Genomic DNA, 19,905 nt, shown 5'->3' on the forward strand with positions numbered 1-19,905 from the left:
TGTGAGTTAAAAGAGCCTTCAGTTCATTCATCACCCCACACTCTCCTCTTTTCAGACAATAAAGGCAAGAAGATAAAAATATATGGAGTCAATTAGTATGGTAGCTTTAACATGTACTTCTCTTAATCTAAACCGATCCATTTATTAAAAGAAAAATGCGAATAAATGAATTGCTGAAAATATCATGTTATTACTTCTGGTCCAAAGCTTAGATTAAAACTCCTGAAAAAACATTATATTCAACAACAGTGTTTTAAAAGAATTCAATGGTGTTTTAATCATTCTTCAAAATTTTAACCAGATTGGAGAGAGAGAAAAAAATCCCCAAATCTCATAACCATTTTAAAACATATATATTACAAACAATATATACTCAAGAGGAAATAGTTCTATATGCAAAGAATAAAACCACTAAAAATATTCAGATTTGGATTTGTATCTTTTATTTAAAAATAAGCAATTTTTGAAGTAATTTTTGAAGTAATTGATTTAAATATGCAATATTTTTATATTAAGGTTTATTATTATTATTTTTTTAAATAAATAAACTTTTAATAAGGTATTTTGATGCTAGGAGAAAAGATGCTATTTTTCAACTCTGTAGATTTTTTAACATTTTAAAATAATGGTGCTTACACTATAGTACACAGAGTAAAACATACATAATCTATTATAAATTACTCTAAAATTAAACAAGAAATTTTCTTTGTAAGAGATCTGCAATGTGTGCTGGGCTCTCAATGTGTGTGGCCTCCAAACAGAAACAAGCTTGCACTGTTTTATTTCAGTTTTGCTTCATTTCTTCCCAAACAATCTCTCACTGCTAATCTACCAGCCCCCCCTTTTTTTAAGCATGAAGGAAAAAAGAATCAAAGACATTATTAACCCCTTATGAACAATCACGAAAGCTGCATATATATTGTTTGACATCAATTTGCATGGACTTATTTTTCTTTCTTTATTAATGGGGCATAATTGGGGAGTCTACTATTTCCATAAATGATTCTTGAAAATAACATTGAAATGCTACATTTTAAATTTATACAGTGAATCCAGTATTTTTTTTTTAAGCTATAAACAACTAGCTACTATTTCAGGTAAACATCTCATGTTAAAGATTTTTCTAAAGTAAAACTCAGCCTATAATATCAACTTAAAATAGTAAAGTGCAAAAATAAATTTTATTTATGTTTTACTCTAAGGTATCTAGGAATCAAGAAAATGACACTGAAATCTTAATACAAAAAAACAGTGTAACTACATCTAAAAGAATACATAAAATCTTTATTAAATCAACATCGCTTTATTCAAAGTAATAAATAATCTCTTGTTTTACCTATATGTGCTCTCATTCATTCGTCTGGGGAAAAGAGTGAGTAAATCATCTGACAATGGTGAACTTGGTTTTTAATGACAACATGTGTATGGCAACACCGTTTCTGAAAAATTTAAAACTACTACTGCTAAGATACATACTGTCTAAGATTGGTATAGAATCAACCAACCTTAAAGGTTGACTAGAATCAGACATATCCATCATGTTTCCAAAGAAGGCTGCCCAGTGATCTCCCTTACTTGTAAACTATAAAAAATATTAAAATAGAATTTCTCCATAATTGTCCCAGAAAAAAAATGGATTAAACTCAAAGTTTCTGTTGGTTTTTGAATAGCTGCAAACAATAAAGTTAATTATAAAAAGCAGGTAAGTATGATTATACACAGTAATGGTTATAATGTCGCTAAGTATGCACCAACGTCTTGACTCCAAATGTTCCGCTCCCCACCACAAAGCGAGAGAGACAGAGAGATAGAGAGGGAGAGACCAGTTTTACCATATCATGACTGGGAGAATACCTGGTGTCATTACTGCAGTTCACCAGTGCTCTAGTTTATGAATCCGCAACGTTACACAACAGTAACAAGGGTAACAGAGTACATGAAAGTCAGTGCAGCTCCACATTTAGACAACTCTGAGGGGAACTGGCTGAACGTCCATAAGGCACTAGTGAGCAGCTGCAATGTGTCTGGCATTGTGCTAGGCACTCAGCAGCAAACCTCAATTCGGTAAGTTAATAGTCCATTAAGGACTTGGGATTCGCATCATTGCATCATTTGTATCATGACAAAATTAAGAAACCAATGTGGCCAGTGGTCCCTAAAGGTCCTATTTTGCTGTGGCGGGTTGCATTCAATTAGACCAATGCCTCTGGGAAGCTGGGTGTGCTAATTATGAAGTTAATCCTGGGGTGGGGGGAATCAGAGATGATCCAGGGGTTGGAGAGCACGTGCCCTTAAGCAAATGCCAAAAGAACTTTTAAGTCTCTTCTTGAAAAGGCAAACTTTCTTCCCTTAGGCTTTCATTCATTGATACACAGATAAGGTTGATGGATTGTTGCCCTGTTAGTAATAATGTTGTGGGGAGGAGAGGCATGGAGAGAGGGATGTCATTTAGCAATACACAATAATAATTCAAAACATTCTGGAAGGCTTAACAGCAAAACCACTTGTCAAATTTTCAGTAACCAAATCTCAGTTTTCTACAGGAATGGTGGACAGCAGGAGGGTGGCTGTGTGGGAGAGAGGGAAACATGGAACCCAGACAAAGAGTAGGTGAAGAAAAGGCAGATAAATTGCCAAAATAAATTTAACAGAACCGAAGCTCGTGAGATTACAAAAATCATGTTATCAATAATCACCCCAGAGAACATTCTGACAAAATTAAGATCACCAAATCACACCTTATTAGGCAATGCAGGACTATGCTGTCACATTATCTTGTTTCTTGCAGTCCAATGGCTGCTGTTTTTTCCTAAGCATGAAGCATATTAAAAAAAATATTTCCTATGTCGTATTTCTACATATCTCCATTTTCTGCAGCCCATCACGGGTCAACTTGGGTACCACGCAAAACGTGGCTCCGTAGATGCCGGGAGAATGTCAATTCGCAGACTACCAAAACCCACATTTGCAATTTTATCAAAGGATTACAGCAACTATTGAAAAATGCACTGAATTAAATCTTAATGATGTAAACGGCGATACAGCTTTCTTCTAAAGTCTCTTAGAAGCAGTTTCTGATCTTAATCACAATAAATCTCCAGAAGCAGGTCAAACCACGTGGCAGAGCCCTTTTGAATCAAGAGGATGGGTAATACTTACTGCAGATCCTTATGATGCTTTATCTCATTTCAAGGCTCAGGAACCTGCTTCACGCTCAGCGATAAAAATACAGGTGTCAGTGAATCATCTGTTAGTTAAGCTGGAGTGAGTGAGCGGTGTATTCAACTCAGCATTCAAGTACTTATTAAGAGCCTGTAATGTACCCAGAACTGAGTACAACACTATAAAATTTCCTTTACATTTATCTTTACATAAGATATGGATTTATTTAATCCACATAACTCCTGGGTTATCCAACTAACTAACCCACCCAGTCATAAAATTAGGAAAAGACAACCCTTGGTGTTGACATATGTACATATATTTTAGCTTAATATATGTATTAATCTGTAGCATGAGAGCGAATTGCTAGCTATAAACATCTAAATTAATACAATATGAAAAGAACAGCTTAACATATAAATATCTTCTCAGCTTCAAATTTATTTTTGTCACACGTTTGGGATAAATACCCTTTATTTTATGTGTTATTTTAAACATTTGTATCTATTTATTGCATCATACCCAGAATATTGAAAACCCATTTACTATTTTTCTCAAATTGCTTACAGTAATTCTGAAGTATTCATACAAATACAAAGATGCCACCTAGTATGCTTTTTAAATATGACTAATAATATCACCACTTAAAATAACATAGAAAATAAGATCTTCAATGATTTTTACAGAAGGTTTAGCAAACCAGCAGGCACACTGGCAACACAACAGGGTGTGGGGTACATGCATTAAAACCTGTGCTTTTTCTGGGTATAAGAACAATGTACACAGCAAGCTAGCAATTCGTGAAGCCAATTAGGAAATATGGAATCAATATTAAAATTTGTATATTATATTCATATTGTAATGTTAAGGTGAAGTTTCCTTTTTTGGTTGCTCAGTATGCCCTGGGCATGAAATAAAGGGTACAAGCAATCAGGATATAACTAAAATTATAGTAGTAATTATAATTAGGCAAAGTAGATTTCTTAAATTCCCGTGAGAATTTCAAAACATCTTTTTTGAAACAAAAGAGCCAGAAATATTATTTAAGCAGGGTAAGTAGGAAAATGGAGATAACTACTTTTTAAGATGTATTTTACTATAACATTGATAACATTAAAAATAATAGTATATTTATCTTTCTCAATAAAAAGAAAAAGGTTATTCATGTATTCATAAACAACACATTTAAAAAATACTTTTCAGAAGGTTCAGGTAAGGAATGATGCCACCTTAACTGGAGGGGAACAGTAAGACAGCAAATTAAGAACATGAACTTCTAGCGCAATTACAGACATGAATCTAGCTAAAATGGCATTAATGTCAAATCGTGCTGGCTTTCTAGTTCTCCAATGTATTTATTCCAAATATACAGGTGAATTTGAAAATTAGAACCATTACAATCCCTTGTTAAGCTTCAAAGTTTCCATCTTTAAAGTGAGAGTAACAGGTAGCAAAATGCAAAGGGGTATCATATAAGAAAGGTCTCCAGAAAAGCTAGAAAACTAAAATCGTATTTTATCATTTAATATGATTCAAACTTGAAATTCAGGAAGACATTATACGGTCCAAATTTTGATGGTGATCCAAATGCTATGAGTAATAAATACACAGATTTTCCTTTTTTTTTTTTTTCCAGGAGAAAATGTTACCCACATATGTGATTTCCCATAAATACTGAAATATCAGTGAGTTGCGGGGGAATGGATATGATGCAATCTCCTAAATGTTGTAAAAAACAAGTTATCTCATTGCACTGAAAAAGGTATTTCACCGGGCTAATGATCTATAGTAAGGAATTCAAGTTATTTGTGATACCACAGTGATGTTTATGGATAAGAAAAAATCAAGCAAAGGAAAGGTCTTTGTTTTTTGTTTTTCCTGATCCTTTTTAAAATAAGTACACAGGACAGTAACTCAATTAAATAAGGAAATCTCTAAGTGATACTTACTGGCACGACAATGTTGTAGTGGATGCAGAACCCGGGTTCAGAAGGAAAATATTCATCAGATACAAATCTTATCCTGATTTGATTTCCTTTAGAAATCTGTTTTCCTGGCACAGTTCCAGAACCACACCAGCGCCCTAATATAGTTCCATCACTGGGTTCTTCAACTTCTACAAAGTCATACCTACAAGACACAAAGACAAAAGAGACATAAAGTCCTATGATCTGCTATTGTAGCAATTCAAAGTCCACGATCATGGATCCAATGAATCTATCTATGGACCAGAGCCAGGAGTCCATTCCAAATTTAACTGGGTAAATATAATAAAATAGTCCAAAGAAGAGATACAACTGAAAATGCATTCTCTGTTAAAGGAAAATGAGTCTTCTACTCTAGGCCTTCCATAAAACTGTTAATGAACTTCAAATTCACTGAACAGCCATCTAAACACTTAAATATTTTGTATGCAGCAACCATAGCTGCCAGTTTGTGAATTATTCCATTTAATTTCCATATGGACATGACAGTTGTACTCTAATCTTAATTGTTATTATCACTGCCCATTACTTTCTGACAGTAACACTTTCACCCTAGGCAGACTCCCTGGCTCCCTTTCCTGATCCAATGCAAGCTTTTCTAGAGCCACATCCTTACACATACATCCTTCAAATCTTGCTTTGTACCAGTCTGCTTCTGTGAGACCTTTCTGGTATTCTCAGCTCACCGCCATCTTTCTGTTTGTGATAAACACTTATTTTCAATATTCACTATATATGAAAGTGATCCATTTTCTATTCTTTTTTTTTAAAGATTTTATTTATTTGAGAGAAAGAAGGAGAGTGAGCAAGAGAGAAAGAAAGGGAGCAAGAGAGAGCACATTAGAGTGGGAGGAGAGGCAAAGGGAAAGGAAGAAATAGATGCTCCACTGAGCAGAGAGTGGGACATGGGACTAGATCTCAGGACCATGAGACTACGACCTGAGCCGAAAGCAGACACTTAACCAACTGAGCAGCTCAGGCACCCCCAACACGTGATCCATTTTCTTAGTCTCTTAAATCCTTGAAGAAAGGAATTGATTTTTATATTCTTTGAGTTCACACTGCACTATACACAGTATCTTAAACATAAGGAATAAATATTTTGCCAACAAATGTTAATTTTGGTTCGGAAGGCTTCAATCAGTGGTACTCATGAAGAGCAGTATTGTCTCTTAAGAAAACGTTTCAGAAGTGACCTGTAGAGGCATTCTCGGCTATACTGAGGTTAGGAGTGAAGTGGGCACTATGACATGTAATAGGCAAGGTCCAGGGATTTCAACGATGGGAAGTCCAACAACAATGGGAAGTCCAAGAAGTCTGTCTCTGCCCCATGTTCTCTGAGCCTTCCAAATAGTTCACTAGACATTCATTTGGCAAAATTTCTGATATAGCTCATTGAGTTTGGAAACTAGTAATTACCTCACATACAAACACAAATGTGTTTTGCAGTTTTAGTTAAAACCAAATTTTCCAGAAATTAAGCTACTGAGTAAGTCGAAGAAAGTTTCCATGTTTTGGAACTTTGCCAAGAATTACTATTTGGAAAAACATATCATGAACAGGAACACTGCTTATACTACCTGTACAATTAAAACAATTAAACATACACATATTCATTTGTACCTATAACGGTCATATTCACAATGAGTCTACTTAAAAGATGCAAGCATCTGACCACTTTTATTTTCCTAGTGTAACTGTGCATGTGTCCTTATGTATTTAAATCCACTATTTTCATAGAACTTACTTTGCTATTTCTGTAGCACACATGCCATTGTATTTATATTTTAAACAACTGTGCACATAAATAGATGATTGCTTCCATAAACTCATTTCAGAATACTAAAGAGGATACTGTAAAACTTTTCTTAAAAGGTAGGTAGGTCTGACATGGTTGAAAATCGCCGGTGGATTCTTCCAAAAATCTAAATTTAGCAGATGTTATACAACTAAAAATAATGTATTTTATGCAGTATTGAATTTACAGAAAAAAATTGGTGAAAATTATATACAAAGTATCTAAAACAGGCCAATTCTACTTATTCATCTTCATCCTGAAGAAGTATCCAGAACTGTCATATGACATGTAACTTAACCTGTTTCAGCCTCATTTTCCTTGGTCTTACATTGACGACAACACTACTTAGCTCACAGGGATGTCTTAAGACAGCACACCTGTGTAGTACCTAAAACAGGGCTGGCACACAGCTGCTGTTGAATAAAACTGTCCTTCATCTCCACCCGTCATCCCTTGTCCCCACCTTCACATGAACTTTTAATATAACCTTTGGAGTTTGAAAACAATAAATAAAACTCAAATACAAAGGACAGACTATCTGCTCTACCACATGATGAGTCTGGGGTCATCAATGACTAATGTGTAAGTCAATCAGTATCACCATATTAGGAGTTTGGTGTATGGGTGTGGTGGGACCGAAAAGGGGCGTGCTCAGAGGTCAGAAGAGTTGGGTAGAACAGACCTAAGTAGTTATTTCAGATATACTTGGTACAGAAGTGGACAGCTACCACGTGATATGAAAGGATAATTTTTACATCAAGACTGTTTATATGTAAAACAAAGCTTTTATTCAGAGAGTATCTCTTTGTGCTTGGGGTTTTTTTGCCTAAACCTCTATAATGTAGGTTACCACCATTGTGAGCTCGAAGAAAGCCAGATTTCAGACCTGCTCAATCATTCTGTAAGCATTTATGAAGCGCTGACTTGGTGCAAAGCTAGATTCTTAGGATACAAAGATGAAACTATAGCTTCTTTGGGCTCAGGGCCCATAAAACACTTTGGTAAGTGCTTCAATGAGAGTGCGTAGGAAATACTGTGGAATACTGGCAGAGTAGGAGTAATTCTATACAGTGAGATTAGGGTCAGCTTACAAAGGAACATTTGGGCTGTCAGTGGGTACTGAATGACCAGGGGTGAAAAGAGGGGAAATGGAAATGCACTGTAGTGAGAAGTATAATACGTAAGATGCAGAAAGAGGGGGCCAGGCATGGTGGGCGGTGAGTGGAGGGCAGGAAACAAAGAAGCAGATGAAGATCAAGCCGGAAAAATAGGTGTAGGTGGAAAGGCCTGGGTACTTCAGAGTCAGATGTTGGAGTATTTTGTAGGCCAATGTTGTAAACAGGTCAGCACAGTTTTAATAAACTCTATGTTTCTTTCCAAAATTTATATCAACATTCCAAAAAGTGGAATTTCACAGGAAAGTCTGAATTTGTTTTTTTTTTTAATTAAATTTAAAGATCTGGTACTACTAAATATCATTAGCCCTGGTATGACTCCTCAGATCTCCTGAATTGGTGTCACCTCCAGGAGAGGTGGTATCTTCCATTTCCTGCCTTAACCCTAACATCTATGTGCCAGAAACACAGTAAGAGCAGTATTGCTATCTTGCGAACGAAGGAATGAACACTGAACCTTCATTCCTTCACAGCAGCTGAGGCTGGGAACAGGCGGAAATAGCTTTGGATGGGACATGTTCTAAGTTTTTAAAGACGTCTGTTTACGTTCTATGCTGCCTCTACTGCTGCTGCTGCTGCTGCTGTTTTAATGCCCAGATCATCACCTACTTGCAGTACGCGCCCACGGAGGCATCTGAGTGTGCCTCCCTTAGAGAGGATGGCTGTGGAGGTTTCAGTGAGGGAGTAACACGGGCAGAGAACAGAATCTTCGTGTATCTGAAGGATGCCAGGAAACAAGGACGTTACAAACGTGGGTAGAAAGAAGAGAGCCTGTAACAAAAACATCCTGAAAAGGAGCAGCTGGGGGGATGTGAGGAAAGCCACTGTGACTGACGCCGCAGAACAGAGTGAAGAGGGAAGGGAAATGTCCACCAGAAGCAGAAGTGGCGGACGGCGCCCTGAGTGCCGGATACCAAAGAAAGCTCAAAGACGACGGAAACCGAAAGCCACCCCCCTCCAGTTCGGCAGTTCAGTCATTTCAGCAAACTGGTTGGACGGAACTCAAAGCGTCAAAAATTTACTTCAGTCCATTTGCAAAGTGACTATTATCTTTTTAATAGAAGCATCTTAAGAGAAAAAGACCATATGCAAGAGAACTACACGAATTCACATTAAGTATTTTTACTATTATATACTTTTTATTCATTAAAAAATAAACATTGTTATGTATGTATCTGATTGGAAGCTCTTTAGACGTGTTTAAAGGGATTATATACACAAAACAGCTGGATTATAAATGTTAAGTTCTTAAGGAACAAGTAAGTCCTAACTTTGGCCCTATTTACATCCTGCTACAAAAATCACTGCCCTGCAAATAACAGTTAGAAGCACATTACTACTTTTTTCATGAAGATTTTCTACCTAACTTGATGCCATTAAAAAAAAAAATCCACTAATCTTTATACCAATTTCTGGATTTGCAGTTAGACAGTTGGCAATTAATTTTTACACCTCATACAAGCCTGATGCACACATTTACCACAGTGCTTTAAAAAAATCTTTTTTTTTAACATTCCATGAAGGTTAAATGAAATGGACATCTAAAAAAGTACTGTGTTCTTGCCTATAAAACAGCAGAATCTAACATGTGCTACTAATTCTTTCACAGTGAACTTGTAATATTTTTTCAGAAGTGGGGTCCTATAACAATATAATTCTAAATTTCGCTCATTTATTCCACCATCAATTTCAATGGTCATACTCAACAATGGTTTAGATGTCTGTGGAACTGAAAAGTATCAGTAACATCATTATTTACTGAAGCTTAGTTTTCCCTCTTCATCAAAACAGTAAATCCCCTTGCTAAAGGATATGGTTACAAAAATTGCATTTTTTAAAAACTTAAATTATATTTAAGGTCATGTAAAATAGACCCAGTGAAGATCTACCTGTACAGTGTTCCCAAGCTTCATTGTTGCTACCTAATCAGCAAAATAGAAAAACAAAAACCAAAAATCACTGACACTTAATTCTGTATTTCCTTTAAATTGTTTGAGGATATATAGAATGTGGTTGGAAAAAAGCTCATGCATTAAATCTAGTTGCCTTCCCTAATAATTTGAAGTTTCTCTTTTTTTCTGATAAAATGTTTGCAGGTGGAATTCACCGTGAAAGTTGGTTGGTTTATATACCATAGCACTGCTCAAAACATCAAGAAGAGAGAAAACAATGATGAAAGATGTCTGCAGGACTCAGTCAAACGAAAGGGAGATGCTAAAACCAAGCCAGCATTTGACACATAAAAGTGAAATCATAAAACATAATCTTCCTTACACACAAAAATCTATGCATGCCCAGGTGACTGTTCTGGAGACTTGGTAATCCCTATAATACACTCTCAGGTATTAATTTCCAACATGCACAACTGCTCACATCAGTGTTTAAAGGATTTACTAAACCTATTTTATGAGCCAATCAAACATCACTTTCTCACGGCAACATGATACAGAGCACACAGCGCTAAGTGGTTTATAATGATCACTCCCTTTCTCTAGCAAACCCCTGGGGACCCATGGAGGATTTATGTTCTTTTATGTTGAACAAACAAGTCTGGTATTGTAGACAAAATTTTCATTCTCATGTGGGAATTTAAAAACTGTGAGGGTATGAGGACTGCTTTCTTACTCCCCAGAACTGTAAGGAGTATACCAGAGAAATAAATTCCCTGGTAAACATAATTGTCAGACAGCCAGCTTCCTTCAACAAAAATAAACCAGTCCGGCAAAATAGGTTGTTTCTAGTTCAAACTAACAAAAACTAAAGAAAACCGAACCTGACGGTAGTGTAAAACCCTGCCAACAAATAAACGTGGATCTTAAAAGACCCAGCTCTGCAGTGTTGCCCGGAGCCCAAGTTTGTTGGGAAAGGTAATAAAATTAGTAAGATGCCAATTATTCTGCAGTGTTTATTGAATTATACTTCGGTTTAGCAGAATACCACTCGTACACAGAATAGAAGTTTTAGATTCCTATTTTTAGATTATATTTTATTAGAATCTATTCTATTAGATTTCCTATAAACAGCAAAATGTTCATATAAACTTTCAATATACACATATTGATATTAATAATAATTACATTTATCGGTTGCTTTTTATACTTTAACTCATTTAATCCTTAAAAAATCACAAAATGTTGATACTGTAACTGTGCCCATTTTTCAGGTTATAAAATACAGAAAAACTAAGTTCTTGGCCAAGGTCACATAGCAACTAACTATAGAGCCAAGGCTTCCACATTGGCAGCTCAACTCTAGAACACAAGCTAACTTCAGAACCCTTAAGTTCTAAGCTTCACTGTGTAATATATTTTAAATAGATAGCTATGTTTGCTTTATTTTGAGACCTAACTGTAGAGAATTTGTGTCTTTGTTCAAACTGGCTAAATGGCTTTATTCAATGGCTAAAGAAACAGTAAGGGCCATTCAAATAAACTGATCAGTCAACTTGGTAATTTGGGAATATCCATTTTACTGATATTTGTTTAAATTAATTTGGTAATACAGTAGTCCCCCTTATCTGCAAGGGGTATGTTCCAAGATCACCACTGGATGCCTGAAACTTCAAACAGTACCAAACTCCATATATACTGTTTTTTCATACACATATGTACCTGTGACAAAGTTTAATTTATAAATTAGACACAGTAAGACATTAACAACTATAATAATAAAATAGAACAATCGTGGTAATATACTAAAATAAAAGCTACGTGACTATGGCCTTTCCCTCTCTCTCAAAATATCTCATTGTACTGTACTCGCCAGTCTTGTGATAATGTGAGATGATAAAAAACCTATGAGATGAGATGAAGTGAGGTGAATGACATAGGTACTGTGAAGTAGTGTTATTACTTGTACTATTGACCTTCTGATGATACAACAGAAGGAGGATCATCTGTTTCCAGACCTCAGATTACCCCGGGTAACCAAAACACTGGGTAGGGGGGTACTAGTGTATTTATTTTTAGTTACTCTAAATTCTTTATTGATAGTTTTAAATCTACATAGAAAATGTGTAAATCAAACCACTAAGCATGCTTCAGAGGCTGACAACACACCGATGGAGTAATTTTCATGAAAATATGATAGTTCTGCCTATGAGAAACAGTTATTTGTACATGGTAGAATTATATATGGTAGGAAATTAATAGATTAAATTTCTCTTGTTATGAAATAAAAGGTAGAAAAACCAAGCAAAACAAAGCATAAGGGGAAAACTAATGAAGACAGAAACTATAAGAGATATATTCAAAACCAAAATTAGAATTTAGAATTAAAACCAAAAGCTGGTTCTCAAAAACGAGAGACACAGACAGGGGGAGTAAGGAGAAGGGCGGGGATGGGGGAGGAGACAGAGAGAATATAATCAAGAATTCACAGAATTAGTAGTGAGAAAGAAGATATAATCACAGATGAAAAACGTATTCAAAATTTGTAAGTATGTTTTATGTAACTTTATGCTAATGAAACCTGAAAAGCTAAATGAAATGGATTACTTACGAGGAAAATGTAAGTTATCAAAATTCACTGATGTAGAAAAAGTGAACTAATAGCTCTAGAAGAAACTGAAAAGATTATCAAACACTTGTCAATGAAAGATGAAAAGGTATGGGACTTATAGGAGAGTTCTATTTGACTATAAAGAAACACACAATTTCAAGGTTATATATATATAAGCACTTGTAAAAAATATATAAGCACTTGTAAATAAATGAAAATGGCAGATATTTACCTAAATTACTAATAAAATAAACTCACCTAAATTTTGTGGATACAGTTTATAATGCTATATTATATACTTTAAGGTTGCTAAGGGATTAGATCTTAAATGTTCTCATCACACAAAAGAAACGGAATTATGTGTCCTGATGAAGATGTTAGCTAACTCTGTGTGGCAATCACATTGCAATATACAGGTGTAGCAAATCAACACATTGTACACCCTAAACTTACACAATATTATATTCCAGTTACATCTCAATCAAGCTGGAAAGTTAAATGAAACTTAAAATCTCTATTAAATGAAAAACTCGGTATTCATATTCTTTCAACTGGCAAAATCAAACATTAAAAATCATGACAATTTTACTTAAAAACTGAGGGATACACAAAAATACCAAATAAAAGCTCATCATATATCATCCAATAGTCAATTAAAAGATGGCATACTTCGTGACAAAATGTGGACTTAGTTTGTGAACATGAAGATGAAGGCAAAATTGACCTTTTAGAAGATTAAAGGAGAAAAACTGCAGGATCATATTAATAAATGCTGAAACAATGTGATAAAATCAACTAGTTAGATTAAAAACATGAGTAAAATGTGACTAGCAGGAAACTTTCAAATCATGGTGCAAGTTATTTAACAGAAACTAACTGAAAGTCTTACATTAAATAAAATTGAAATCACTCTATTTAAAGCTAGAATAAAGACATTGTTGGCCATTCTCACCACTATTTTCAGGTGCTTGTTTGTTTGTTTGTTTGTTGAGGGGAGGGTGTAGCTATTTAGCTATGAGAGAAAAGAAAACAAATGTTATAAAGAGAAGAGAAAAATGATCCTTAGTTTGATACTAGATTCCCTTGAGGATAGACTACAGTAAGGTAAAGCACTGACACTGGAAAAGCTTGGAAATAACCATGTATGGGATGGAGTGGCTTAGAGTATGGTAGGGGAGGGAGAGCTGAAGAATGGTTATATGCTCTCTATATTTTGAAGGTAAATTTGATATGAGTTGGTGTGGGGTATGGCTTTTAAAAACCATTCAGAACAGAAGAGACTTCAGTAAAGTGACTAAAAATAGGATCCATATACAAATATCACTAATTTTTCCTTATAACAGCAAATACTAGAAACTGCATAGGGGGAAATGTCTCTCACAGAATTATAACAACACATAGTAATAAACTCAATAATAAATTATAAACACTATATGAGGAAATGTACATAATATACCAAATGACAAAAAGGCACAACTTTACTATAATGTTTAAGAAATAACACTTCTACAATATTTGTATAAAACAAAATCACCACCATACAGCAAACTTTATGTAGTACATGCTATGTACCAGATACTTTATAAATACTAACTCATTCAATCTTCCAACTCAACCCTCTCCATAGCTACCCATATTATACCCACATTATAAATGGGGAAACTCAGGTACAGAGAGATAATGCAACAGGGCAAAAGCTATTACAGCTAAGAGTAATGAATTGGAACAGGAACTTTGCTCCAGGCTTCAGAGCCTGTGTTTTTAACCGTTATGCCTTACTGTCTCTACCCAGTTAAACAACACAACAGAAACTTACCATTGGCTCAGGGTCAGTGCTCCTAATTCACTATTAAGAACTCTGATTTTAAGCTCTTCAGATCCTCTTCCTTAAAATGTGGAAACTATTCATTAACTCTCGAGACTGTTGTGAGTTTCAAATGAAAGAAAGTATATAAAGTGTTTACAAAAGTTACTAACAAATAAGCTGCTCAATAAATGGTCTGTGTGTGTGTTCAGTAATTACTATCTTTGCAGTCATACGTGCAAGCAATGGAAGACTCTACCGTGTGGAAGAACAGGCCCCACAGCTCCTCATACAGTGCTAAGTCGCAAGGATCCCTACTTTCAATCATGGCAGACGCCAGAACCAGCTCTCTTTGGCATTCTTCCCTGTGGAAGTAACATTCCTGACTCTAATCTGCCGAAATAATATAAGCTATTATTACTAACAGTTGCTCCTTTCATTGTAGTAGAAGAGACAGATGCATCTGTAGACTGGAAACACTGAACACTGATTTTTTTTTTGTGTCAGCATTTTATGCTCCATAAAATAAGCACAATAAGAGTATCAATATTATGACTATTGGGAGGATCAAGTGCCATAACATATCAAAAGCACTCACCTGTTTGCTCAGAATCTTCTTCAAGACTGATCAGCCATTGAAATATATGGTTACTTATCCTCAATTATTACTCACAGGTAGTTATGCATTTTTACAGGAACGTCACTTCCTATCCATGTACTACTACTGAAATAATGCCAAGATTTAGGTGGCTAATCCATAATTCAGAGACTGCCCCCGAAGCAAAGTAAAATATTCATGTTCTTCTCTACCCAGAAGACTAATTCTAGTACTCTTTATTACACTCCTATAATTAGTTTAAAAAAAAAAAAGAAATCTCATTAACATTCAGGACTGCCTAGTATGCTGTTCTAATGTGTGTGAGGCTGTTTATTAAACACACATTGAGTGAATCACTACTAAATGAGTAGTAATTCAGGAAGAGTTCATACGAATGATCAATAATATACTTTTATTCCATGTGTCAACAACTGAACCACTTAGTATTGAAAGAAATTTGAGAAACTGAATTTAAGAAATAAAATTAATATTCTATCTGGACTAAAGCAAAATTTTTCTTTGATGGACTATCATCTTGTCATTTTCCTTTCTACTTTCAATAAATAGGGTAAGAATAAAAGGAGAGAGGGCTGGTAGAGGTAGGTAGAAATAGGAAAAAAAAAAAGTAGGACCTCCTCCAAAGCATCCCAAGTGAGCTTAGAATATTTAGGAATATTGAAATAGGAATGTACACTTAGAGTATGACTTTAAGGGCATCAAAATTTAAGATAAGAAGGAAGGAAGGGCTATGAATATCCTCTCATCTACCTAACACCTCGAGAGTTCAGGCACTGTTCCCACAAGTAACCACTACCAAAAGGCACCTATAGGCTGCCCCTTCTGCATGTTCTTTGAATAGATGAATTTCATTGCCTAAATGTATTTATAAAAGGCCATGACATCATTAATCAAGACATCTTTAAAGGATTTTGCTGTAGGCTTGGTTCTTTCAGTTTTTATCTGTACTGTATCGTTGCTACATTTGCAAATACCGAGGTATTCTAGATATGGATTGATCTAAGGCTAAGAGAAATATTTAAGTAGCGTGATAGCAAAATTTGGACAGGATTCATGTTATGCTTATCAAAGCATTATTATGACTTCAGGTCTGATTTTAAAAGAAAATATTTAAATGGCTGATCAACAGCACAAGGCATTTAGGATTGTAGGTTTAGAGGTGGAAATTTACTTTTACTTTTTACTTTTACTTTTTGGTGATGATGTCTGTGAAAATGATAAAATGAGTTTGTTCTAGAATATATCATAGTGAGATGAAAATATGTCATTTTAGAGTATCATAGAATTTCTGGTACAATGTCTGAATATGAATGTTTAAAAAAAACCTAAGTATTTACTTTGAGCATCTTTACTTATTGAACATTCATTTGTTATTTACTTATTTTTTAAAAGATTTTATTTATATTTATTTGACAGAGGGAGAGACAGACAAAGAAAGGGTACCATAGGGAGAAGGAAGCTCCCCAACAAGCAGGGAACCCAATGTGGGCTCGATCTTAGGATGCCAGGATCCTGACTGGAGTGGAAGGCAGACGCCCAATTGACTGAGCCACTCAGGTGCCCTATTTATTTTTAATTAGATGACTTATCATCAAAGAATGTGAAAAAAGTGGTCTTAGAATTTAAAAGAAATTTTAGGCATTCCAGCAAAATTCATTATTCAACTTTTGACATCTAAGAACAGATTCATAGACTTATACTTTAATAAACACAAAGAGAAGAGCAGAGAATGTCAATCCAGATTGATGTACTGATGATTTTAAGGATATAGGTGTTCAATATAAAATGGCTCTAGGCTTCATGTTCCTTTTCAGCAAAATAAAGAAATAAACAAACCACGTAGTAGAGGAGGTCATTTAAAAAAAAAATCTTGGCTTTTTTTCCACATTAAGAACCTAATCATGTTTCCTTTCGGGTTTGTAGTATTTCAAAAAGTATGTAATTATACATGGAACACGTTATTAGAACGTTACCCACTACAACATTTTCTGGAAAATCTTATTTTTTTCCAAGGTCTATACAGAACTGTTATCACCAAATATCATAACTGTCTACAGGGAATATCCATGGAAACCAATTTATAAATACCAATGTATTATGAAACAAGAAAAAAAATTACTAATAGAAGTGTTGAGAAGTATGTACTACCCAGTGGAATCCTGTGTTGGGCAAGGTCTGCCCTCTGACTGTGGGAAGCTGTAATCCCATCAAGGAAAGCGAGTGTCTCCAATGGAAATGTTATAATACCTTTTCCTAATTCTGTCACTTTTATAAAACTCTTCCAAAGTGCTCATTGGTAAATGAGGGAGGACTGCTGTCCCACAGGGCAAATCCTTTTTCTTATTTACTGCACAGCACAAATCACACCTCAAAAGGTCAGCATTTAGAACATAAAAGTACATTTCATAATTTATTTGACAGAGGCTCCATCTGAAATATATCCCTTATCCCTTACCAGATAGAATACCAATTGGAGTGGTGCCAAGATTATGCACAATAGAATTGAGTCCAGCATAAAGAAAATTATTATTTTTTTATTTTTTTAAAAGACTTTATTTATTTATTTGACAGAGAGAGAGAGATCGATCACAAGTAGGCAGAGAGACAGACAGAGAGAGAGGGGGAAGCAGGCTCCCCGTTGAGCAGAGAGCCTGATGCAGGCCTTGATCCCAAGAACCCAAGATCATGACCCGAGCTGAAGGCAGAGACCCCACCCCCTGAGCCACCCAGGCACCCCCATAAAGAAAATTCTTAATAAATGGAATACATTTTCATTATCTAATATCAATTCTATTAAGATTTCTAAACTTTCTAGTTTTTTTATGCACCTCAGCTAATTTAAGTTACATCAATGTTTCAAACAGCTAACAGAATGTTTACTATTTTGTTTGCTTTTTCAACCTTTTCCCACTATATAGACTACATGTATATCTGTCTGTGTATGTATTTACACATATGGGGATTATGCACACACATACATATGCACACAGACATATGTGTGTTTCTAAGGTATAAAGATTTACAGTAAGGTTAGAAAAAATAAAATTCTACTTATATTACTTTAATTTTTATATTATCCCCAAGTAAGTATATATTTTTTTATCAATGTTTATTATCAATACATGCAATTAATCTCTTGAAATACTTTATTAACATACAATGTATTATTTGTTTCAGGTCTGTGATTTATCAGTCTTACACAATTCACAGCACTCACCATAGTACATACCCTCCCCAAATCCATAACCTAACCACCCCATTCCTCCTACCCCCTCCCTCTCCAGCAACCCTCAGTTTGTTTCCTGAGATTAAGAGTCTTTTATGGTTTGTCTCTTTCTCTAGTTTTCTGTTGTTTCATTTTTCCCTCCCTTCCCCTATGATTCTCTGTCTTATTTCTCAAATTCCTCATATCAGTGAGATCATATGATAACTGTCTTTATCTGATTGACTTATTTCACTTAGCATAATACCTTTTAGTTCCATCCAGTCCTTGCAAATGGCAAGATTTCATTTTTTGATGACTTCATAATATTCCATTGTATTGATATATATCTCATATCTTCTTTATTCATTCATCTGTTAATGGACATCTAGGCTCTCTCTTGAAATACTTTTAAAACATGAAAATATATGTAGACTCCAAAGACATAATTAGGTAAAGCTGGTATAGATTTTTTTGTAAAAAATTCACTTAGCAGTTTTGAAACAATCGATCTTCACTAGAGAACAAGATTATGTGGGACCTAAAATAAACTATTTAATGAAAATTTAGTGATGTGTAGACATTAAATACATTTTCTGAGGCTTCAAGTCTTGACAGAAGAAAAATAATTTAACCTCTTTTGTGGGGAATTTAGAATTTCAGAATTAGAGAAGCAAGTCAAGCTAGTCATACTACATATTAAAAGTATTAAAACTTTTTGACTTTCATGTTTTTTCTAGGGTCATCACTTCCATTTCCAATGACAAATGACTTATGGATATATGGAATTATATTTTCCACAGAACCTGATTCTAGATTGAGGCAAAATACATACAAACAAACTGGGGAAAAAAAGAAAAGAAAAGACTGTCCTTACTCAAGAAACAAAACAAAACAAGACCTTCATATGAAAGGAAACATTTCAGATTGTTCGGTGATTTGATCACTGTAATAAGTCCTGCTAAGGCGATTACTTCATATTTTGCGGCATGAAAAGGGAAATAAGAAATACTAGGCTTAGTGCCCACTTGGCTAAATCCACCTTCCTGGGCAATATCCTTAGGCAGGGTTTTTTGGAATTAGATTTTTTTTTTTTTATTTTCCTCTTCTCATTTTTAAAATTTTTCCTTGTGCTCTGTATTTCTTTCTTTCCTTATCCTGCCAAAATTACCACTTCAAGGTACTTAAATATCCAGGATTCCTACTATAGCTTTTAATATGTTCTCTTGCTACCTGAAAATTCAGCAGTTTTTAACAGTTTCAAGTGTATCACTCACTTCATTTCCTCTTTTGCTCCAGATGTTTTCTCTTAGAGTTCTCACCGATAGAAGAGGTAAGCTAGTTTTGTTTTCTTTCTTTTTTTTTTTTTCTTTTCTTTTTTCCTTTCTCTTTTTGGTATTACCTCATCACTTCTATTCACGTGTTCAGACATTTTTATCTACCTGTTCATTCCACCATGCTTCCATTTCCCTCCCTGAAAATGCCAAGAATCAATCACGTATTTCACTTCTTAATTTTATTAATTTTATAGACAAACAAGTAGTAAAGATAAAGTTCAAGTGCCGAGTCATTTGGCAGAGTGAGAAAGCTCCCATTAATATCGCTTCAGTAATTTAATAAAACCAAAGAGAAAATAACCTTTAGTTGAGAAACGTACCTGAAA

The 19,905-nt window shown here is 34.8% G+C and overlaps 1 protein-coding gene across 3 annotated transcripts in view; it reads right to left on the reverse strand.

The window, feature by feature from the left end:
* The window catches only part of PDGFC (platelet derived growth factor C), a 196,816-nt gene that overhangs the window by 47,331 nt on the left and 129,580 nt on the right, over positions 1 to 19,905 (reverse strand). For all 3 annotated transcript variants that reach the window (XM_032862978.1, XM_032862988.1, XM_032862997.1), the window contains one exon: positions 5,112 to 5,292. In XM_032862978.1, coding sequence (XP_032718869.1) covers positions 5,112 to 5,292 — 181 coding nt within the window. The remainder of the gene's footprint in view (positions 1 to 5,111; positions 5,293 to 19,905) is intronic.

The sequence above is a fragment of the Lontra canadensis genome, unplaced genomic scaffold, assembly GCF_010015895.1.
Source record: "Lontra canadensis isolate GAN:19392208 unplaced genomic scaffold, GSC_riverotter_1.0 scaffold1, whole genome shotgun sequence".
In the NCBI taxonomy this organism is placed as follows: domain Eukaryota; kingdom Metazoa; phylum Chordata; class Mammalia; order Carnivora; family Mustelidae; genus Lontra; species Lontra canadensis.